Source organism: Triplophysa rosa, linkage group LG1 (assembly GCF_024868665.1).
Source record: "Triplophysa rosa linkage group LG1, Trosa_1v2, whole genome shotgun sequence".
In the NCBI taxonomy this organism is placed as follows: domain Eukaryota; kingdom Metazoa; phylum Chordata; class Actinopteri; order Cypriniformes; family Nemacheilidae; genus Triplophysa; species Triplophysa rosa.
Window position 1 is genome coordinate 18,496,566 of NC_079890.1, and position 24,888 is coordinate 18,521,453.

The following is a 24,888-nucleotide window of genomic DNA, read 5'->3' on the forward strand; positions in this document are numbered from 1 at the left end:
GCCGACTTTATTTGCGTGCAGATTAATTTCCGCCTATATTAGACAGCCTGTTTAACGTTTTATTTTGGTATTGCATCACTCATAGCTCTAACATTTAAAATAGAGTTTAGGAAGATGTATGTAACCACAATCATTAGCTTTCATTAGCTCTTAAAGCCTCGTCTCTTGTCAAAAGGCTCAACGCGACCACAGACTTTGATGAACACTGTTGGCAGTCAACGTCTTTGTCCGTACCATTCTTATCAATGACAGCGTAATCTCGTATCTCCCTGCTCCCAAGTTATAAACCTTGTATCTCCGATTAAACATGGTTTGGGCAAATGTTGTGTTAATGTTGGTACACAACAGTATATCATAGCAATATAAGGTATAATACCAACTTTAACGATACAATGTTTAATAACTAAAAAAATATACAGTTTTTTTAATTTCCTGAAAAATAGTGGTTTTGGAGATACGAGAATTCCGCCTGACAGCGACGAAATACATGAAACACAAATGCGAGAGAGAGAGAGAGAGAGAGAGAGAGAGAGAGAGAGAGAGAGAGAGAGCATGGCAGCGATTTCTGAACACCAATCAAAATAATCTTTAACAAAGAGGCACAGACTTAACGCAGCTATTCTATAAATAGAAACGGATACTTGCAAGCTCTGTGCTGACCGATATCCGTATATGCGCGTGTAGAGATGGAATTGTTCAAAAGGTTTCAGAAGGCAAGTCCTGCCGAAAGTTGCGGGCCTCGTGATCTGCCCACATGGCTTAACCACGTGGAAGTAGAAGTCCATTGTTCCATCCTTTCCCCCAGGGGGGAAAGGGCAGTCTCCGAAGAGACAAGAGGAAGAGACGAAACCGGAAGAGAAGAGAGGAAGATTTTCAGAGCAGGCTCGATATTTAAACTCACGAGAGGGCAGGCCCACCTGAGTTTGAAACGACCAATCAGAGTTGAGCAGGGAAGAGGTTCTTTGTCCACTCAACAGCTAATTTGCATCTTTATGACCTCCTGGCAACTTTACAAAATACCATTCCCAATTATAACATAATGAAAAGAAAGTGTTCTATGGTCACACAATGTATATAAACAAGGAGGAATTGTAAAGACAAACATTTATATATCAAATATGCTAAGGTTTGAAGTGCATCAAGACATGATTCATTCGGTGGTACGAATACAAACAAGCCTGAATTAACTTGCCTATTTAACAAAGACAGATTATTTAAAAATGGCAAGAGCGACAACATATAACCTAGATATTTAGATATATTTATAGAAAAGGACAATTGAATCACACGTTCCTATTTGTCAGAGAAGTTTCTCTGGTTAGCCAAGTTTCAGATTAGACCGAGAGACTTCTCCCCTCTGCTTTGAAGTTTAGGAGTCGTAAAATATCCAACAGAGAAACAAAAGGTTATCAACACTCTTAGTGGGAGGTTTTGACTCTGGTCTTTTGATGATCGTATCAAGAAAACAGTAGAAAGGGGGGTGAAGGGGGTTGATGGCGCTTCTTTCAATGACTCCGACCATTTGGCTTATGCTAAATTCTCTACAATGTCGCAAATCAGACATTAGTGGAAATTGATGCGCTGTTTATTACTCACAGCTGTTAGGACATCGCAAAAGATAGAAGTTAACAAGTAAACTTGATTTTTCCTTTATGTCGGCTGCATGTGCAGAACACTTGTCAGGGAAGAAAAGGCAACATGTTATTGAGCACATTCACACCCAGCTGTCATTCAGGTAAAAATATTCTCAAAATGCGCCACGTGAAACATTGATTCCGAAATTGCTTTTGATTAACGTGTGTGGGAGAGAAACAGTTCAGAAACCGATGTGTTCGACTTCATTAATCGCTGCGCAGAACGATCGGAATATGACATCAATGTTCCATGAGAGCGTTTTAAAAGTATATGGAGCACTCTGTCCCGTAGTTCTTTTATGCTATTCGGTCTTAGCAACAACGAATGAAGTCAAACACACACTTTAGTTTGGAGACAGAGGGAGTGCAGGAGCTATCTGCTCGCTCTTTCCTGCAATTATCTCAAGCGCATCATTCACCACTCATAAATCACATTAAATGTTAAATAAATCTTTGGCGGGGCAAAAATTTGTTTTACGCACTCGCATGCGACCCTGTGAAATTTTTCCTCGCACATTATAAAAAACAATCGCATTTGCAAGCATTTTGGTCGCAGTCTAGAGCCCTGTTTTACTCAAATTTACTGACTTATTTCACAGATGTGATGGCAAGGCTTTACGTATAATTTGTATATCCTATAGTTGTATGGTGTCAGGGGCGGACTTACCATTAGGCAAAGGTAGGCAATCGCCTGGGGCCCCGAGCTACCAGGGGCCCCCAAAAGGAAGGGGTGGACTTAACCAATAAGCCATGTCAGCAGCCACGTAGAGCCCCAAGTAATCATCAAAATAGTCGGGATATCCCTGTTAACATTTTATGTTATTACATCTGTACGAAGGCACTCCCCCCATTATAGATTAGAGTGGACCATTCCGTTAGCACCGTATATATGCGCGAGAAGAGTTCAACACCAGCTAGAGAAAGTTAACGCAGCGGCGGAATTAGTAGAACTGCCCACAGCGAGAGTGTCATTGGCAAAACTAAGTAAAAGTCGCAGGGAAATAAAACAACAAAGAACGCAGCTACACCAGCGGAGAGGAAAAAAGACAATTTACAAAAGATTGTTGCCAAAGTCTCTGCTTTTTCCCCACACAAACTCCACCGATGCTCCTACAGCAGTAGCGCATCTCTCTCCCGCCAGACACAGCACTCTCCCGGCCACGAGCAATGATAATGTGCCGGTGAGTATTTCTCCATGAACACCGACAACACAGTTATAATGACTGACGACCAAAACATCTGTCAAACAAAGAGCGCTGTGCGCTTGGTAGGAGAGGGCCAGTTCAAAGGTAGAAAGGTTGTTTGACTCCGCTCGGCAGTTCAAAGGTAGAAAGGTTGTTTGACTCCGCTCGGCAGACCGATGGGCACATAAAGACATAATATAAAAACGTCAGTACAGTGCTAACGATTCATACTGTACGCACTAGTACAGAAATTTGGTCACATTTAAATGCATGCAAGGTCGTTAACCACAAAAAACAAGGAGAGAGGGCACACTTTTTATATAGTCATCCCAGATCAGGGTTTTTCCTGCATAAAGAAATTGGAGGTGGCCGCCTCAATAAAATTTCGTCCCACCTTAGACTCTCATCAAAAATATGTAGAGTGTCTTCACAAAAAACACTGCGTGCATTATTAAACAGATTGTCATTTGTAACTGCAGTTACGAAACAATGGATGCGCTGTTTCGTTACCAGCAGTGAGACGCTGAAGAGTTCAGTAAAAGAGCTATATTAGGAGCTGTATTAGCTGTGTTTCACGGCTGTTCAGGAGTTTTACGTTCAATTTACATTTTCTTGAATTTCTTGAAAAGATTTCCTAAATTAACTTGCTGTACATCATTATAATGTTTTTAGTTGTGAAGTTGGCTCGTTGAATCAGCGTTATTCTGTACACAGCGAGTTCACCAATATGAACGCACATTACGATCAGAACGACTCGCAAACAAATGACTCCTTTGAACCAATTCGTTTACACAGAATGTAAGAGATCAGTGAATCGTTCAAAGCTCAGTGAACTACAAGAGAACGTAAGGTGTGAATGAGCTTTGCTCATTTAGTTAGACTGGTTACTTATGGGCTAAAAAATCTTATAAAAAAGGCTTATATAAAAATTTTCAACTTTTCTGTTTGATTGAATAAATTTAATGTTTTATATAACTTATTAGTTTTCATTTCATCAATTTTTTTAGAACTTTAATATAAGTGTTTTGTTAAGACACTTATCCCATGTTTTTAATTTGGGAATTCATTATTATATATTATGTTATCAGTATCTGTGTTTATTAAGCTTAGTTTTCCCCTGTCACTTTGAAAAGTTGTGTGCTTTGAGGAAGAAAAATAAGGGTTGCAGTAAAGTAAAATGGTGCATAGTTGGGGCCCCCATACATGGATTTGCCTAGGGCCCCCAAATCACTAAATCCGCCCCTGTTTGGTGTTTAATGATATCCGTACCTGTCAGCATTAAAAACCTGTGATCGCGAACCGGACAGAAGATCACCGCGATCGCGGGTCTCAAATGCTACAACATTTTCAGTTTCCATGATAAATAAACAAACTGGAGACTCCCGGTAATTTATGGATATGACCCAGCACCCGAAATAATACCAAAACACTTCAAAACAGCCTCCATTATTCGCAAAAGGTGGATAAAACCTTGTAAAATAATATATGAGCCCACCAAATCACAGAGATGACTATTCGCACAGGACTAATATTATCACAGGACCTCGGTGTTCGTCAAAATATGGTAGGTAATTTGTGGGGGAATTTTTTCTGTACAAATTACAGACATGGCCGATTCACACAGGATTAAGATCACAGACAACCTCTGCAATTATTACAAATGACTAGAGGTCCCCAGGTAATACTAATACCGTGCGAATAGGGCTTAATCCAGTGTTTGTGCCTAAAGTCAACAAGTCGGGTCTCGCATGTAAGCAGGTGAATTTGCTGTCTTTTCATCCGCCACCTTTTTCCTCAGCGGAAGACGAGCGGCTTAACTGCTTGTGCCTTGTCCGTGCGCTGCGTCGCTATGTGGTCAAGGTAAGAATCCCAGACAACTCCTAAATAGATCTGGCAAGAAACTAGAGGAACAATACACATGAGTAAACAAACGATCTGACAATGAGCATAGGAGGTTGGGGGCAGATATAGGTAGCCGGCAATGCACAACAGGTGCCGCCAAGCTGATTGCTAATCAGCAACCCAGTTGCCAGGGCAATGCTAACCAGTAATAGACATGAGACAAACAAGCAGGAATGAACACACAGATCCATGAACCGTGACAAAAGTGTTACCTTCCCATTCTATTCGTGGAGTGGTTGCGGGTTTTGTGCTTATGTTACACAATCACTGAGTTGGTTGACATGCCTGTATGGCATCAGATTTATATCACCAGGACTTGAATTTTAAAAAGCTACTGAATTTATTACCTCAAAATTTATTGTCCTTAATTTTAATGACTTGGAAATCTTTTTGTATGAATTCACCGTCCTTAAAATTCGGGTTGTGAAATTCAGGTTTTAATTATTCAAGTTCATGTTTCAGGTCGTAAAATCATAATTTTTCATGACAAACTGCCTTTCTTTAAAGCCGCCTCTGTACAGTCTAACCATATAACAAGCACTTACCTTTATGCTTCTCCTAAGTGATAGTTCACCCAAAAATAAAACTTCTGTCATAATTTACTCACTCTCTTGTTATTTCAAACTTGTATGGCTTTATTTCTTCTGCAGAACACAATAGAAGATATTTTTAAGAATGTTGTTAGCTGGCACCCATTTACCATGCATTGGTTTTGTGTCCATACAATAGAAGTGAATTGGGGCCAGTGCTGTTCGGTTACCAACTTTTTTTCAAAATACCTTCTTTTGTGTTATCCCGAAGAAAGAAAGAGGGTGAGTAAATGATGACAGAATTTTTACTTTTGGGTAAACTATCACTTTAATAGTAACATATTCTGTAACATATGAGTAGTCCAGACAGGACGCGGATCCACGTGCAGCATTGGATTTATTTAAACAAAAGAAAACAATAACAAAACTAGGTAATTCACAAAAGAAAATCAAAGACAACAGGCAACATGCAAAAACGACTGACCACTAACAACTGAAACACAAGGGCTTAAATACACTGGGAAAACGAGATTACAAGAAACACCTGGGGCAACGATTAACACAGAACCAATGAATAAAAGAACTACACAGGAAACAGGAAAGCAAACAACCAAACCAACAAACTAAAAGTCCAAAAGACAGGGGAACACAGACTGAATGACAAATACAGATTACATACAGACTCTGTTAGCAAAAAACTACATGTATTTATGAAGGGACTGCTTTAAATGTACTCTTCTTTCTCTGCTTAGAGGAAATGAAAGAACTTGGACATGGATATAACTATGTGGGCAAAGCTTCATTCTCCTTTGGAGTGTCACAGAGCAGCATGGAAAATCCTTCCTGTGTCCTCTCCTCCTGAGTTCACTTGCTTTTATTCCACTTTCTCCTCATCATAATCTATTCTGAGCTGAACCAGGATCCCAAGCGAGCCCATAAAACCCCTCCACAAGCATGTTGCTCCAATGACCTCCAGACCTCGACTCAATGAATCAGGACTCTGTGAGAAGCCTGTGACCCATTTCCTATCAAAGCATTACTTAACACACAAGACATTTCTGTGGTCCAGTTCAGACAGTGTGATTGATTGACTTTGCTCTGTATGGATGCAGTAAATGAACAGCAACAGTGTTTTTGTTACATTCCAAAATTATACAGTATGTCTTATTTTAATAGAGATGCTTAAACACAGATGTGAATCTGTTTGACTTTGTGAGTATGTTTTTGCAATGTGGAAGAGTCCATTTTTGACAGTTGCACAGATGGGTGACGTGAAGATGTCTATCTATGATATACGGGTTTTGGACTGTGTGGTCTTTTGTGTTTGAGAAAGCAGTGCTTTATAAAGTATATGCAGGGAGCATTGACCCTGGCTTAACCTTAAAAGGTCTAGTGTTGCTGAACATGGCAATAAAGAATGTTTTCATTACGACTATACTGCAACTGACTTGCAGTCAATAATAAAAAGGACATTTATGACTGCAGTACAATGATGTCATCGTAATGAATCATGCTAAAATCATATTATTACATTACCACAAAATTTGACCTGGCTCAATTTCCTGATAAACTCAACAGCACGGTTATAGAAAGATTGGCTACTGTGTTGTATTATACATTGTGGTAACACTTTACATTAAGGTTCCCTTCATAAAGCATTTATAAATGTGTTCATTAATGATTAATAAGTAATTTACAAATGCATTATAAAGCAGTTATAACTGCTCCAAGAAATTATAAATCCTCTTCTTGGTATTATTAACTCATCTCTGACATTAGGACATGTGCCTAAAGCATATAAGGTGGCTGTTATAAGGCCCATTGTCAAAAAACCCCAACTCGACCCTAGAGAACTAAGGAACTACAGGCCTATATCGAATCTACCTGTCGTATCTAAAGTTCTGGAAAAAGTAGTTTCAACTCAATTATGCTCCTTCCTCCAAAGGAATGACATCAATGAAGAATTCCAGTCTGGATTTAGAGCATGTCACAGTACAGAGACTGCTTTGATCAGAGTTACAAATGATCTGCTATTGGCGTCTGACCGAGGTTGTATCTCGTTATTGGTGCTGCTAGACCTTAGTGCTGCATTCGATACCATTGACCACAGCACACTCCTACATAGACTCGAAAATTATGTCGGCATTAAGGGAATAGCTTTGAAATGGTTTAAATCTTATTTATCCGACCGTTTTCAATTTGTAGCAATAAACAATGAGGTGTCACGCAAATCGCAAGTCCAGTACGGTGTACCACAGGGCTCAGTCTTAGGGCCTCTGCTCTTCGCATTATACATGCTACCTCTAGGAGATATAATAAAGCGACACGGAGTTAGCTTTCACTGTTATGCTGATGATACTCAACTTTATATTTCCTCGAAGCCTCATGAAACACAGCAGTTCCATCGAATAATGGAATGCATAGTCGATATAAAAAACTGGATGAGTAACAACTTTTTATTACTGAACTCGGACAAAACGGAAGTGTTACTTATTGGACCGAAAACTGCTATAAGTAACAACCAAGAATACTGTTTAACTATTGACGGATGTTCCATAAAACCCTCGTCGTCAGCAAAGAATCTTGGCGTTCTATTCGATAGTAATCTGTCATTTGAGAGCCACGTCGCCAACACCTGTAAAATTGCGTTTTTCCATTTTAAGAATATATCTAAACTACGTCATATGCTGTCAATTCAGATGCAGAGAAGTTAATTCATGCATTCATGACATCAAGACTAGATTACTGTAATGCACTGTTAGGTGGTTGCCCTGCAGGCTTATTACAAAAACTCCAATTGGTCCAAAACGCGGCAGCTCGAGTTCTTACACGTACAAAAAAGTATGAACATATTAGCCCGGTTCTGTCAACCTTGCACTGGTTACCTATAAAGCATCGCGTTAACTTTAAAATCTTGCTTATTACCTATAAAGCCTTACATGGTTTAGCTCCTCAGTACTTGAATGAACTCCTTTTGTATTACAGTCCTTCACGTGCATTACGCTCTCAGGCGTCCTGTCAGTTGGTAATACCTAGAATTTCAAAATCAAGTGCAGGTGGTAGATCCTTTTCCTATCTAGCGCCTAAACTTTGGAATAGTCTTCCCTGCACTGTCCGGGAGGCAGACACACTCTGTCAGTTTAAATCTAGACTAAAGACGCATCTTTTTAATCTTGCATACACTACTCTTCCATAATATAAATCTTCTGAGGGTTTAGGCTGCATTAGTTAGATCAACCGGAACCAAAAACACAACTGATGTACTTGTTGCATCAAAGAGTCAGAACAGTACTCTACTCTCAGCCAGTCTTGTCTCATTGTTCCAAGGTTACCACAGCGAGCAGGATGCAGTTCATGGCCGACCTGATGGTAGAGCGGAGAATGGGAAGGGACCTGACAAGAGCTGAGATGATAGAGCTGGATAAAGAAGGACGCGGTCCTTGACACGTCTTCACCACAAAATTTCAAATGCTATTAGATTATTAATGATAATCTTAAACTATAATTTATTTTATTATTAAGTTTATTTATTTTATTTAGCCTTGTTGTGCAAGCTCTGGAGCTTGTGCAGAGGCAGCAGCTTTTGCCAGAGGGGAACTGGAATCCCCTGGTTGGGCCTGGGTTCTCCTGAGGTTTTTTTTCTCGATTAGAGTTTTGGGTTCCTCGCCACCGTTTGCATACTGTTTTTGCACTATTGCCTGCCGGGGGGGCTGCTTTAGAATTTTAAAGTTTTACTTAATTAATATTGCATATAGGAATTTATAGTCTGTTATATTTGACCTGTGCTTCTCTCTCCTTTATCTAAATGTGTGCTCTCACTGGCGTGTGTGTGTGTGTGTGTGTGTGTGTGTGTGTGTGTGTGGGTGTGTGGGAAGGGTAAACCCTACGGTATGGGGACAAAATGTCCCCACAAAGATGGCAATATCCAAAACTCCTTGTCCTTGGGGGACATTTTTTTGTCCCCATGAGGAAACAAGCTTATAAATCATACAGAATTAACTTTTTTGAAAATCTAAAAGAGCAGACAGTTTTTTGTGATTTTAGGTTTAGGGGGTGGGTTAGGGGTAGGGAATATGATATACAGTTTGTACAGTATAAAAACCATTGCGTCTATGGAATGTCCCCATAAAACATGGAAACCCAACATGTGTGTGTGTGTGTGTTTCTATTGTCTGTATGTTATCATTGTAAATCCTTTTTCTTGTTTTACAGGTAAATATGGAGGACTAAACCTGCAAAAATTATAAATAAATAAATGTATAAATATATAAACGAATAAATGTAATAATATGAAAATAAATAAAGGAATGAATGGTTTGATAAAACAAAATAATTCGTTTTAGCTATTATTGATCTTAGCTTTAACTTTTCTTTTCATTTTTTAAATTGATTTATTATTTTTTGTGTCCATTTTTTAATTATTTTTATTATTATTATTTTATTTATTTTTAGATTATTTTATTTATCATTTCCTTTTATTTTTACATTTATTTATTTATACGTTTATTTATTTTTATATTTATTTATTATCGCATGTATTTATTTCCACTTTTATTTATTTATTCTTGAATTTATTCTTACTTTTCTGTGTCTTGTATGATAATTAGATGGGTTGGTCTTGCCTACTATTGGTTCAGCGTAGATTGAAGCGTTTGATCGATTACTCTTGACTTGTTTTGGACTAACGTCACGTCACGTCACTCACTCACTCACTGATCGTTTGCTTCGTGTATAACGTTAAGTAACTATGGCGGGCGCACAATTAGCTAGAGAGTTACAGCATTTAGCCAATGAAGTCGATAACCATGCATCAAATGACTATGTGTCATTCAGATTAGAAGCACTTATTGATGATTTATTACAGAATGACGGCGAGATAAAAAAAAATGTTGAACTTGAAAAAAAATGTTAAGAGTTATAAATGGTTTGCAAACCATGAAAGTGTGCCTTAATATAGTGGATTCATGTGAACCATTTATGAAATATACAATAATAAGAAAAACATAACATAACGCCCTACAGTCTCCAATCTGACAGCCTATTTTGCAAATAAATAATGAATAAATACATTTATTAAGCATTTATAACATGTGAGTTAAAAATGGCTCACTATTTGGCAGGTATTTTGTTAGAATCCATTTTTATTTATGGAGTTATAAATGCTTCATAATGCATTTGTAAATGACTTATTAATCATTAATGAACACAGTTACAAATGCTTTATAAAGGGAACCTTAATGTAAAGTGAAACCTAAATTGTAAATATGTGTGCAGAGGTAAATATGTAGTTCTCAGAAGGATCTCATAGGCCCGGTTTCACAGACAAGGCTTAAGGCTAGTCCCAGACAAATATGAATGTGTGACCTGTTTTAACTGAATATAACTTGCCCAGAAATATCTTAAAATATATCAGTGCCATTGTTTTGTCTCAAGATGCACACCAGTAATGTATTCTTCTAAGGCATTTTTATAAAAGCGACATAAATATCTTAATTCAACTACGGCATAGTCCTGGCTTAAGCTAAGCCGTGTCTGTGAAACCAGGCCATAAGGTTTAATGCAATAGTCTAACTGTTAAACAGTGGCTATACAAGCAACTCACCTGTGACTTTGCTCTCATAAAGGGTGCGCTGACGTTGCAAATTTTCTCATGTTTTCGTCTGTTCTCACTGCGGCAGTCTATATGTGTATCAGAGTTATCCTAAAGAAAAAGAGAGAAAGGTTTTAACTTACAGCAACATTGTTTCCATTACGCATTTATCAATAGGCCATTAGTATAAGCATAATTTAAAGGTCCAGTGTAATTTAGTAATTTAACCCCTCCCTTTCGAAGCACTATGGAGACTGACAGGGGAACAAAGATGTTGTCACGCTTTTGCTTTTGGAGATAACGTATTTACGAAACATTGCATTTCTGTCAATAGATTCTCCTAATAAATTACACACTGGACCTTTAAGAGCTTATTATCAATCAGCTAATCAATTCTTGTCAATTAACAAACAACAAAAAAATCATGGTGATCTTCTTACCTTTACTATAAGGCTGGAGAAGCGTAGGTTTGAAGTGTAAGAGATGTTTAGCTGGGTCCTATACGCATTCTCTCCTCTGTTTTCTAGATGTACATCCACCACCATTCTCCTTCTCGAACCCTCCACGATGCGTTCAGAAGGTTCAGCTGAACTTTGACTCCGACACAACACACTACCTGTGCGAAATGCCTGTGCACAGAACTGCCTACGGATGATGAGAGTAGGCATAAGTCTGTGTGCTTGTGTATAGCTTGTGTGCTTTTATCTCCCTGTCATCTTACTTGCGATTTAACAAATCGGTCTGAGACTGCAACACCAAATCTGGAACACAATGGTCATCTTCATCACATCCATTCCAGAAAGGAAGCTGGAGAAAACATGTATGGCCATTATGTTATGTGTATCAATGAATTAATCAAATAAAAATGACCATCACATAATGATATGTTAATATTGTTTACATACAGAACAGACACTCACCTCTGTTTTTACTGTAGTTGGCCAGCTATCATCCAAAACTGGGCCTTGGTCTGGGTCCAGCAGTCCAGTATCTACAGTGAATATGATGGGCCTGGCATAGTCTGTAGTCTCCTGTACCAACATTATAAATTCATGAAATCTCCAAATTTAAAGGGATAGTTCACCCAAAATAAATTTACTCATGAGTTCATTTACTCACCTTCGAGTTGTTCCAATTATAAAAAAAATATTCAGAAGAATGCTTATAACCAAACAGTGGACCCCACTGACTACCATAGTAGGAAAATTACTTTATAATTTTTTGTTCTGTTGAACACAAAAGAAGATATTTTGAAGAATGTAGGAAAGCGAACAGTTCTGGGGCATTTTTGACTACCATTGAAATTTTTCCTACTATGGTAGTCAATAGTGGCCAAGAACTGTTTGGATACAAAAATTTGCATATCCAAATATTTAGTACCTCTACCATTATCAAATCCAAGATAAAATGCATCTCATGATGTTGATTTGAGTGAGAACTAACCATCACATGGAAGTAAATGTGGTCACACGTCTCCTCTCCGGGAAACAGTGTGAGATTCTGAGGCTGCTGATGATCTGGATGATCAAACACGGCGCGAGGGTTAAAACGCTTATCCTCTATGGATGCAGTGTATCTGAGGGCTAAGAAAAGGAAATAAAATCTTATATAAGGCATTGGTTATCCATATCACTACATGAAGGACATACAGATTAAACCTGATATATGGTGATAATATAGCTGTACCATATTTAGACTACAGAGACATATGGAAGCCACTAGACGATAAACCTTATTTATGGGCAGAAAAAAAACTATACAGTACTTCAAATATCATACTCTATATTTAAAACATGTACCAATAAACATTATACTCAATGCTACTCAGCACATGTGAAGAGAATCAGAGTACAAAAGCAACAAAAAAACACGCACACACGCACTCTCGATCTCCCCGGATGACCATTAAGATGAAGACATGATATCTCTCTGCGACCATTACCCTGCTTTCACATCCATGACATCAGTGATGCAGATGCTCTGAGGTTGTGAAGGTTAATTAAAAACAGTTGTTCTGTCCTGTGGTCCCACACGCTACTACATATAACACTCTGACCTCCCAGCACATGTCTTTCAAAACAAATATATGGTCACAGAAGCCTTATGACAAACAGCAGGTGGGTTGTACACATTCTAACTAGAGCTGTCCTGAGAGACGGAGGTGTTTTGAAGCAGCAATGCAATGCTGTTAACCCTCTGCCACACTTTGTTGCTTCTACTTAAAGTCAACACTGCTTTTATGGCCCGTTCACACCAAAAAGGTAACTGTAGAAGGTTTCATCGGACACACACGCCTGTGTGTAATATATTTGATTGTATTTCAATTGTATTGTATTAAAGGTGCAGTTCTTAATTAACAGCGGCCACTAGCGTTGTATTATAGATTTGCAACAAATCGCTCAGTCCAAACAAGACAGTGGCCACCACAGTACAAAAAAATGTCGTTCTCATGTTGACGCAGGGAAGAGATTTTGCGGGCATTAGAAAGACTGTAGAAAGAGCTATGACTTATGTGTTACATAAAATAAAAGGTTTGTGGATTTTAAGTTTAAAAAGAAGGATAAAAGTCAGGCAGGAGCTAGGACCTGCGTTAATATTATAAAAACTTTACAGCAGAGACACGTTAAGACTAAGGCTTTTAGCAGATATACTCACAGATATCTATGGAGATACTATCCAGCAGAGAGAGACGTTGGAGAGAAAGATCGTCTAAAAATCACCTCCGAGGAGGTTGCTTTGATTCGGATCAGTATGTGAGTAACATACTAACATACCAATATATGTTGTTGTTGTAATATTAGCTGTGTGACGGAGAAAGTTTTGAACGTCATTGGTTATCGGAACCGCTTTAATATTGTACTGGAGAGAGAGCGAGAGCGCGTTGGAGCTGAAACTGGAGAGCGAGCAAGAGTGCGTTTTAATCTTTTACTCAATGATGAGTAAACTTTCAGTTAATCCGCGGGTCACATGCGTTCCGCACCGGAGAGCACGATCCATTTCACCACGATACCACAGCAGAGAGGAAGAAAAAACGAGCGTTGTAGAGTTGTTTGTCCGTTTAGGGCTGCTGTACAAAACATGGCGGCGAATTCAATGCATGTAGGGCCGCTCTGTATGTAGATGGTTCATTACGTAAGGTCTTTATACACATCTGAAGAAATAGTTTTGTATATTATATTGTATTTCTGTCAATAGATCCTCCTAAAAATGCCGTATTGTTCCTTTAAATTAAAACTACTTAACAGTTATTGATTCTTTGCAGAGGTCTACCAGAGGTTAAGTTTGAGCCACATACTGTAACATTTGTTTATGTTGTTGCCGCTGAAACCATCTAAAAAAGAGAACTATAATGATAAATATATTAGTGTTCACATCAACGGTCGACAACCTTATTTATTCTAAGCTTGCACAATGGGGTTGCACATTTTAAATGGATTTTGATTGCCTGTCAATGTTTATTCAATGATTTTTAAAACATTATCTTGACAGTTATTTTTCTAGTCATCTTTCTCAATGTGAATGAGCCAATGCACAAAAAATAGTTTCACTTCGAACAAAATTCAGTACTGTCCAAATATTTTGGGCACATTAGATGCTTCACCTTTTGATTTTAGTGTGAGATATGAAATAAATATCAATACAGACGTCCAATTATTCATTTGAAATGTTAGTATGAGTATAGTCTCAGAGTGACATATCTAACATTTACTTTATTTTTCAGGCAGGGCTACTGTACTATACACTGTGTCTATTGTGCTTGTAAATGTCCAGGGCTAGCAGAGCAGAGTAAGCTCTTTTTCTCTTCCAAAGCCAAACCTGAATCAACAAAGCAACAAGAATCAAGAAATTACTATGTGTCGCACAATTCGTCACTACCGACAACATCCTCTTCATGCTAATACGTGGCGTGCTGAGCAGGAAAACCTTAACTGAACTTGACCGTGAATATCCAGCTGGTTGATGGAACGAGAAACCCTCCAGATGTCCACTGTTTAGTCTCTTATAATGTAATCTAGAGATATTCAAGTGAACTTCACGATGAGAGGAAACTGTTGCTTTCAAAGCACTTCCAGTTTCAACATAACTGCCTTTTCTCTAAAAACATTTCCAGGGAAGGCTACAGTAAGCATAATGTCTGTTTTACTTTCCAACCAATACATTGACCAAAGTACTGCAGCAATCCAGCAGAGAAACAGCGATCAGGTTCACTATACAAAGAGTATTTTATGTGAATGAAAGATGTGAAACTTCACCTTTGATCATTTCCACGTATCCAGTTTCCAGAGAAGAACAATTAAAAAAAGATCTATTAAAAGTGGTATTTGAAATCTTTTTTATTCACGGTTTATTCACTGACCTATTTCCTGTGAATCTCTGATAGGTGTCCGAGCTGTGACATTCAGACATACAATAGCCGACATACAGGTCACATCCTTCTCTCCTCTCCGACAGTCTTTATTGAATATATTGATCTTGCTGGGCTCAAATCGAACAGTGACGTGGATTCGAACGACACTTCGAGACCTGCGATACAACAATACAGTAAGATCTTAAAGGAAAATAGCAACATTGTGAATAAAAACATTAAAAGAGATTCAGCTTTTTACCCACCAAAGAAGAACTGCTGCTCCCAGGGAACCTACAGCCAGATCCACCAGACCATCTCCATTCATATCCATCTTCCCATGGATACTACGGCCAAAGAACTGCAGTCCAGGAGCCAGCTGAACTGCTCCAATCCTCTAACAAAGACAGATTTGTGTAAAAATTAAAATCTTACACCACACACAATCATCTTAAAGGGATAGTTCACGCAAAATGAAAATTCATCATTTACACCATTTTCACCAATTCATCGTATACTCACCTGGAATGTCATTTCAAACCTGTATGACTTTCTTTCTACCGCAAAACACAAAAGAAAATATTTTGAAGAATGTTGCTAACCCAACAACATTGGCCCCCATTGACTTCTATTGTATGGACACAACACCACAGAGACATTTCTCAAAATATCTTCTTTTGTGTTCCACAGAAGAAAGTCCAACAGATTGATATGAGGGTGAATAAATAAGGACATAATCCCATTAAAGCACACCCAAAACAAGAAAACACCTAAAAGAAAGGCCCATCTGGATGCTCTTTGATGTGGTACCTGTTTGTACTTCCTCAGTATTCTGTTGCGCTGGCTGTGGTAGACATAAACAGCCCCTTTGTTGTCGTCCTCGAGCGGAGCACCAACCACTACGTCATTAAATGAATCTCCATTAAGGTCAGGCACAGGGGCCAGTGCAGAGCCGAAACGGGCGTTCTGACCCTGATCTAAGACCTCAAGCGAGCCCTCCAGTATGAAACGTGGCTGACAGGAAAAAAACAAGAGTAAAAGTGTTGCTGTGAGATACACATGAGGAAAACATTGTGGCATCTGCACAAGCATGATGTGATCAACATCAGCCTCGCTGCCCCATAAAGGCTGTTTGTTTTTTTGTTTGTTTGTACACCACATTTGGCAGTGGATGGGGAACTTCACATTAAAATAATGTGCAGATGGGATGCATTCAATGAAGGCACCTAAACCCACAATGTCTTGAAAAAGTGGTTACAGAACATCCTGGCTCTGGGCACATACTGTATACACATGAAGAGCGCTGACTGTGCTAGACATTAAATACTCATATTTATAACATTCATCCAGTGATCTTTGTTTTGCTTAAAATCTTTAATTTTTTAACTTACATTTGGATTAATAGGAAACAAAAATACATGGGAATATATGGGAATATACTAGAAAATATAATTCAACATATTAAATACATTTTAGTGCTTATATTTTTCAGTATATGAAAAGTGGCAAATCCTTATTTATTATTTAATAGATCATAATATGTTTTATTCTGTATATTTTCAAATATATATATATATATATATATATATATATATTAGTTAGTTAGGAAAATACATTTTCTTTTCTTGGTGTAAGGGAAGTTACTGTATGTATGGATGTTATGGTTTTGAGGGATATAAAAGAAGCCCACTTTAAATCAAGGTAATACTGCTTAATAAAGATTTTCAGAGGTTTTTTTTACATTTGTTTTACAAACCAACAAAAAATGTAGTAACTCAGAGTTGTTTATTAGGAAAACATCTACTCGTTCAGGTCATGGAAAAGAGCTAAATATTTTCAAACTTCTAGAACCAGAGATAATCTTTTAAGGAATGTGTTAAAGATCCAGAAACCATGCTGACTGCCAGCCATGTGTTTATGTAACTTTGGGGAACATTGTTGCCTCTATTCAACAATTTATTTCTATTTAGAGACAGTTACATAAATCTGTTTTAGACTAGTCTTACAAGTTAGACATCTAATTTTTTTCAGTCTGTGAGAACAACGATTTACATTAATAATTTTTTTTCAGTTATTTTCTTGCAAGCCTTGAGTAAATTTTGATATGAAATATGTTACATAACAATTTTAATATGCAAATATGTTCAAGCGGAGGTATCATGCTATGTCATGCATTCTGACTTCTTTACACTGTTTCTCATGCTTAACATGGTCATCTTGTTAAAAAACGAGTTGGATGTATGACGTATGGTAGTATTTCTGTGCTTGATACACTCCCCCAGCACTCCAACTTGTTTCAGAAAGTTTTTTATAAGTCTGGATACCTGTTTCGTAACAGGGGTCCTATTCCTTTTATTGGGCAATTCTCCCAGAAAAGCATGACAAGATGAAAGAAAGAGCCTGCCCACGAGCCAACCGACGAGCATAGGAAGACCCGCCTACCATCAAGATTGTCTGGTGAGAGCGTGTGGGCCTGCAGCTCGTTACTCTTGTGATAGGGAGAGAAGTTTGAGGTGTGTTTGTTTGTTCACGGCGTTTCAGTGATGGATGTTATATAAACGGTGGATATGACGCTGGATTTGGAGATAGTTTGACACTGATAGATGGCGCGGCCCCAGTGCTAAAAGCTGCTGGACATGAACTGCACGAGATAAGTCAAACTAAGTCATACGTCTGTGTTTTGTTGACAATCGGTGTGCACGTGCATAATGAACAAAACATGAAGGGATTAATGTGATGATGTGTTGCTTGCTCGTGCTGTAGTTCCATCCCACTCTCCCCACTAGTACCACCTCTAGCAGCTTGTGTTTTCCGGGAATAATCGTACAGCTGTATCTCTCTTTTATAAATGTGATCAAACTAAATACACTTCGAAGATACGACATATGCAATACTACTGTATAGGCACTCAAGATTAATATGAGATTGGCAGAAACTGCCTATGATACGCGATATTTTCAGCAAAGGAAAACTGTGAAAAGCGCCCATTGTCGGGCATTTTGTATAAGTTGTTCAATGTCTTACTTCAACAAATTAGTGCGGTTTAGACCATCTAATTAAAGATAACCATGAGCTTATTTTATGCAACAGTCGTTTATCATTGACTTAAGTTAGTCAGACTAGTTCTTTGATTCAGTTTTAAAATGATAACTATGTATAACCAGCCACTAGGTTTGCAATTCCTGTTGCTCTTAAAAATTCTTTACACAGGCTACAAACAAAAACAAACTGCTGTGCCGCATAATTTTAAATGCAAAACAATTTAAGAAGTGCACAAATTTTACATGAGAGAAATAAAATTGCCAATGCATATGAGTGTCTATGATAGTCCAGACTTCCCAAGGTAAAATATGTAAAATGAGTAAAAAGTAACTCCTGTAATATCACTTAAGCAGAAAGAATCTATATTAAAGGTGAGGTCAGTGAGAAGACGTGTGCCTCTCAAAATAATTAGTCTCAAATGAGTGGAAAGTTTGAGGGAAAGGTGCAATTTCTCAAAGCAAATATGATTCATGCAGGCCAAGTACCCTCCTCCTAAATTCCATCTTTCTTTTCTCTCTCTCTCTCTCCCTCTGGAAATATATGGCCATAGACGACAGGCACATGAAATCAGTTGTTTTCTCAGCCTTCCTGAAAAGCATCAGATTACAGAAGAAGAGCAGACCAGGAGCACAGACGAGAAGAACAATGACAAAATGAGTTGTCTTTTCTTAGAGGCCTACAAACCACCATCTACCCTTCTATATCCACTTTGTTTTGTCTTCAGCTAGAGATATAGATGCTTATAGATGCAACTAGAGATACAGAGACTACTGTAAACATATAATATAGGTTGTAGCATCCTGGTTAAGACGACCAGGAAATGGTCCTTAAGATCTAAATGAATAAAGATGGACGTCTGCTTTATACACAACATTGCTCTCGCATGTGCTCCAGCTTTTTCCATTAATTATCTCGGCGAGCTTCACGTAATTACATTTCAATGGGGAAAATATTTTCCCTCTGAGTTCACTGCTCTGTGATGAAGGCTACGGCAGGTGGCAAAAGTCTGTCAGAATTCATGCAGGGCCATTATCAAAGAAGTACATTAATGCAAACCCGGTTCCCTTAGCCTTGAGAAAACAGAAAACAGCTGTAGGAGTCATGCATTGTGGGTAAGGTGCAGGGCCGTGCACAGACATTTTGAGGGGCAGTGGCTGAAACAAAAAAAGGGCGCTAAAGGTTGGGTCAGGAGAAGACAGCACACGCTCTTAGAAATGTCTTTCTACTTACACTGTAGCACTATGTAAATCTATATTTTATGTTGTGCTATATTAAGGTACAACTCTTTTAAAACATTTATAGTAGCCAATGCAACATTTTCACAATAATGGTGATTTTAACATTATTTGCGGGTGCACACGTGATATTTATGCATTTGGCAGACGCTTTTATCCAACGTGACTTACATTGCATTATACTATACATTTGTTACTGAGCATGTGCAATCCCTTGGATCGAACCCATGACCTTGGTGTTGCTAGTGCCATGCTCTAACCACTGAGCTACAGGAAATATTGATGCACTAACAAATGATTCAATGGTTTTCACATGTTCTCCTGCTATCAGGGCTCCTATTAATATGGTCTTAATAAAATGTTATTTACAGTATATGATATGTTATAGATTACTGGTTTAAACTAAGAAAGATAATGGGGAATGTACTGCACAGCAGTTACAGTGTGACAAACTGTCAGCTTTGTGAAGACATTTTCTACAAAGTGTGCCAATAACTGCAAATTTTGTGTTATTTATATCAGATCAATACAACAATTTGATTTGACAAGAATTCTCATTTTCTTATGAGAACATGGATATTTTGTACAAGTTGTTAGCACCAATAATAGAAAACCAGGAGCAAAACATTACATACAAAAATACAAAAAACAAAAGATCAAATGACTAATTCTGCGTATCAAGCACTGTCTGTAATGTGGATAATGTCCTTACAGTGATGGGTTGAACTTCTGAAACGGTCGACTTTACTTGTATTTTAGCGGGGATCTCTAATGGATGCCTGCCCAGAGGTGGGGTTGAGAGGGGCACCTCAGAGGATGAGGGCAGAGGGGCAGTGGCTCTAGCCACCCCCCTGTGCACGGCCCTGGTAAGGTGAGAACTAAACAAGAGGTAGGAGTGTTTACCTGCTCTGTCACTCTGTAGATGTAGACTTTGCCCTTTTCCCATCCTCCACTGAAGAACATGGGTGCAGCCACCAGCAGGTTATCTGTCACTCCATCACCATCCAGGTCAACTGGAGCGATCTCACTGCCATAGTATGACCCGATCTGTACAAACAGGTCAATGGATTAAATACATACAGGACAAATACATATTGGGCAAAGAACCCAATATCGTTTATAATCGTTTACTCACTTTAATATTGTTCAATGTCTGTGTTTTGTCTGTGAGAAAGAATTTGTTTTAGCTTTTTTTTGCATGTTTTGGGACTGTGATGAGAAGCACATGGGTTTGAAGTCTAGACAGTCCACTCACTGCAAATGAATACCAGGAGAGAGATGCAGTAGAAAAAAACAATCCAATTGCTGCTTATATTTGCTGCTACAGTTTAAGAACATGCTACTGTTAAGGGCGACCATTACAGAGCAGAACAGGACAATTGCATGACAGGTTTTCAACCACACGAGGTTAAAGAAATTATGATAGAATTTGTATTTTTCCTTGGTGTAATCTTCTATATTGTATATTGCATTTTTGTGTATTGTACTTGACTGTGTTTTCCTGGGCTGCTTGAATACGCCCAGAATAAGAATTTCATTGTATAGTGCAACCGAGTGTTCCCTGTTCATGTGACAAAAAACTCTTGAAACTTTTCACAATTTAACAATGTCAATTAAAAGAGGCCCTTCAACAACATTAACAGCAGAATTGTAACATATAATATAAGCTCTGAAAAATGAGTCAAATCAGCAGAAAGTGAGGGCTTCTGTATAAATTAAACATTGTCGATTAAAGGCTTGTTTATTGTTTTATACTGTTGTATGAGGTCTACTTATGATGTTTGAGTGGTTTTTACATTCAAAAACATCAAAATCAATAAGTAATAGGCTATTTTCTACCCGGGTTTTGAGGTCGTCTTGACAAACGATCGGTTTGAATGGGCGTTCCACCATGAAGACTTATTGAAGAAGTAAACGCCCACTGCAATGATTGGATAGCAGTTTGCGTAGTAAACTTAGTTGGAGCCTTCTGTGAATTTGGTTGGAGACGTAGCGATCTCTAACAAAGCAATAGTGACACATAGTACAAATATGTTGTACTCACATAAGATTGCTGCGCCATTCCTATCAGATCCAATATTGACGGCACAGCACTGCTTTTTCATTTTAGTCTCTCTGCAAATCCATCGTCAACCTCTGCCTTGTTCACAAAGGAATCCGCGGTAATGTTTTACCCACGTGAGCTGGAACCTCTTTAAAAATAAACTTCAACCACGCATTACTAATGTCGGAATCCGAAGGAAGGTTATGCAGCGACTGTGTTCTTCCACAACCAGACTCCACAATATTTTGCGATCTTTAACGGCATGTTTATTGCTTGATCGCTCTATCTGGTTCTGTACAGCTTGTGTTACTTCAGTACTGTCACGCGCGAGCCAGTGGGCGGGGCTAGATAAGTAGTCATTGATATTTTTCTGTGGAGGCGGTGTTCAACCTATCAATGACGTCATAGATAGTTGTATTCCAGGACCTGGTGTTCACTGGGCCTGGTGTCATAACAGTTGTAATTTCAGTAACAAGGGCGTTTTCAGTTCTGACACTTACAGGATGTTTGCTTGGATACGAGTCCCTCTTATATAACAAAAGCTCGAGTTTAAATTGTGGTCTTAATTCATGGCCCCTTTAAACAGTGTACATGTCTTTGTGTGCTTGTTTTTATCCAGTGCATTACCTGCTGTCCCTTCAGTGAGTGTAATATAGTGAGTTCTCCTGTGTTCTTCAGCGTGAAGATGATGACCTTTCCTGTGTGGTTAAACCGCGGAGCACCTGCTACATATAACTGACCACTGCGAGCTGACACCACCGACGTCACCGTGTAACCTAATAGAGCCAAAAGTCAAAGCGTTTATTTTAATACATAAAACATATATAAAAGATACTTAGCAGATCTAAAACCTGATTAAGGTGCTAACTACTATGTGTTTGCAAGAATTTTACATTAATAATATTTTGCTTTGTTTATTGTTTATGTGAGGATCGAAACTAGTGCAATAATGCGATGGTTGGAGATTTTAAATCGTCAGCACTGACTGCATGCCACTATTATAGTTCACCCAAAAAAATAAATATTCTGTCATCATTTATTCATCCTCATTTTGTTCAAAACCTGTATGATTTGCAAAAAAACACTTGGTGGTTTTGTTTCAATACAATGGAAGTCAATGGTAGGCAATGTTGTTTTGGTTACTAACATTCTTCAAAATATCTTTTGTATTCTGCAGAAGAAAGAAAGTCATGCAGGTCTAGAATGACATGAGGGTGACTAAATGATGAATCTTAATTTTGGGGTGAACTATCCCTTTAAAGTTTAAGCATAAATTCTTTACCCAGGTATGCCCCGTGGTTCTTCAGTTTTTCTGGGAACTCCTGCTCATAGGAGGATTTTGGTGGAACCACTTTGCCCTGACGTGTCTCCTTCAGCACAGCTCCATTCCAGTCATAAGCCCCAACAGCTCCCACTAAAATCCCATCCTGCAGACAGAATGTCAACATATCTACAATAAATCGCATTCAATTCAGGAAACTAACTAACATAATACCTCATTTCATCATTAATTCACACATTGCATCTTATTTATCTCCTTACTGGTGAGTTTATTCTGCTGTAATCTACAGTATGCAGACAGTAGTCAGAATGAGAAAAACGGGTTGTGAAGTTCATGTTTAGAGAGAACTGAAATTCCTGGGTGGTTGCTTACACATAAACAAACAACGTTCCAATCCATCCCAGGCAAGACAGAACATTCTTACTGAATTGCAGCCCACGGAGAACAGAATTTCAACATAAACAAGAGCTGGTAATCGTGTGTTTTTAGGAACAAAATGCACCTTGGCTTGGATCAAACCACCAGTTATAAGAAAGCTCTCTGCACTGTGTGCCATTGTGGTGTGATGGAGAGAGCTCAAGCTTCATGCTGTACACACTTATGAAGAATTTGCACAAAAATTTAAAATTGCTGATGCCTGTTTTGCCCTAAGTACCACCAAATAACACCATCACCTTTTTCCAGTCAATCCTTCACAAGTACAGCCTCGACCAGTGATACAGAACCAGCTTGCCGGTACAGAGCAGAGATGCCGATAAACATCTTGAAAACATATTTCTTTTCTTAATTCTATCAGATGATCAGATGTCAGCTTTCCAGTAGCTCAGTGAGGTCATGGCTTGGATCCCAGGGATGGCACATACTCTGATACAAATGTATAGTATAACGCAATGTAAGTCGCTTTGGATAAAAGCGTCTGCCAAATGCTTAAATGTAAATGTAATGATACAGCTAGTGAATGTCATGTTAAATTAAAATTGGAAATGATCCTAGATTGCTTGAACCTTCTCTCTAGTTAAGCTGTCAAACTATCAGTATTTTGCCTCAGTGTGCAGCTTTTCCGAATGCCCCGAAACACATGTACCTGTACAGTATGTTTAGTTTAATGGAGGAAGAGAAATTTTGTCAAAACCACATTTATGAAACAGGATTATACAAGTATGTCTATGCAATAGCTTCATTATATTCATAAAATCAAAACAGATCAAATCAAAGTGATTAGTTTAAATTGACAAGGACAAAATCAAACAAATAATATAAAGAAAATCAAACAAATTTAGAACCATGAAATTGTAAAATTCAGATGATTTAGACATGGAAACAATCCACTTACGGGAACACCATCTGTTTTCTGGGGGTATGATTTTGTCTTACAGTGCAAACATTCTTTCCAACAACTTATCCCTCCTCTCAACACTAGAGTTGCTTTTGTTGCAAATGCTGTTCCAGGCATCCAGAAGGCCGAGGGATTGGATTTCCAGGAGTTTTCCTATCTGTTTCTTGCACAAAAAGAAAACGTCTATACATATTTATAATTCCCACAGCAGGTTGCGCTTGCCTGCATAAGATGGAGTGGAAAGTCGGAGCGGTTGCATCAGCACACTGAGCAGTCTGGACAGAGATGATTAGCGATACAGTTGGGAGCAAGCTGTGGATGGATTCAGGGCCATCAGGTACAGTTTGGACTTTCATTTGGATGGAGTGTGGCAGACAGCCTGCCAGAACAGCAGGTACAGTATGGGAGTGTCTCTGAAGAGGATATGCTGGTGAACAAGCCAGCTCTGGCAACCATATCAACAATAGGTTTGAGACAGAAAAGAACAAAGACATTTTTCTTTACCGTTGAGGTGCAGCTCCTCCACACTTCCTACCACATTAATCCCTTCACTGAGAGAGCCTGAGCCAAAATTTCACTTCTTTGGGATGAGAGCTGAATTATCACCAAGGTGTAAAAGGTGTGGAAAAAAGATATGCATTTTTAAAGAGGAAAGTAAATAGAAGGGAAAGAAGATGAACCTAAACATTTATACTTAAAGTGATGGTTCACCCAAAAATGAAAATTCTGTCATCATTTACTCACCCTCTTGTCAATTCAAGCCT

The 24,888-nt window shown here is 38.4% G+C and overlaps 1 protein-coding gene across 1 annotated transcript in view; it reads right to left on the bottom strand.

Annotated features, from left to right (window-relative positions):
- Window positions 1–24,888, bottom strand: part of itga11a (integrin, alpha 11a) — a 57,092-nt gene that overhangs the window by 8,226 nt on the left and 23,978 nt on the right. The window contains exons 11-21 of the mRNA XM_057339823.1: window positions 22,789–22,933; window positions 22,134–22,282; window positions 20,366–20,509; window positions 15,996–16,199; window positions 15,452–15,582; window positions 15,198–15,364; window positions 12,284–12,423; window positions 11,761–11,871; window positions 11,562–11,647; window positions 11,281–11,485; window positions 10,853–10,951 (exon numbers count right to left, since the gene is read on the bottom strand). Coding sequence (XP_057195806.1) covers window positions 10,853–10,951; window positions 11,281–11,485; window positions 11,562–11,647; window positions 11,761–11,871; window positions 12,284–12,423; window positions 15,198–15,364; window positions 15,452–15,582; window positions 15,996–16,199; window positions 20,366–20,509; window positions 22,134–22,282; window positions 22,789–22,933 — 1,581 coding nt within the window. The remainder of the gene's footprint in view (window positions 1–10,852; window positions 10,952–11,280; window positions 11,486–11,561; window positions 11,648–11,760; window positions 11,872–12,283; window positions 12,424–15,197; window positions 15,365–15,451; window positions 15,583–15,995; window positions 16,200–20,365; window positions 20,510–22,133; window positions 22,283–22,788; window positions 22,934–24,888) is intronic.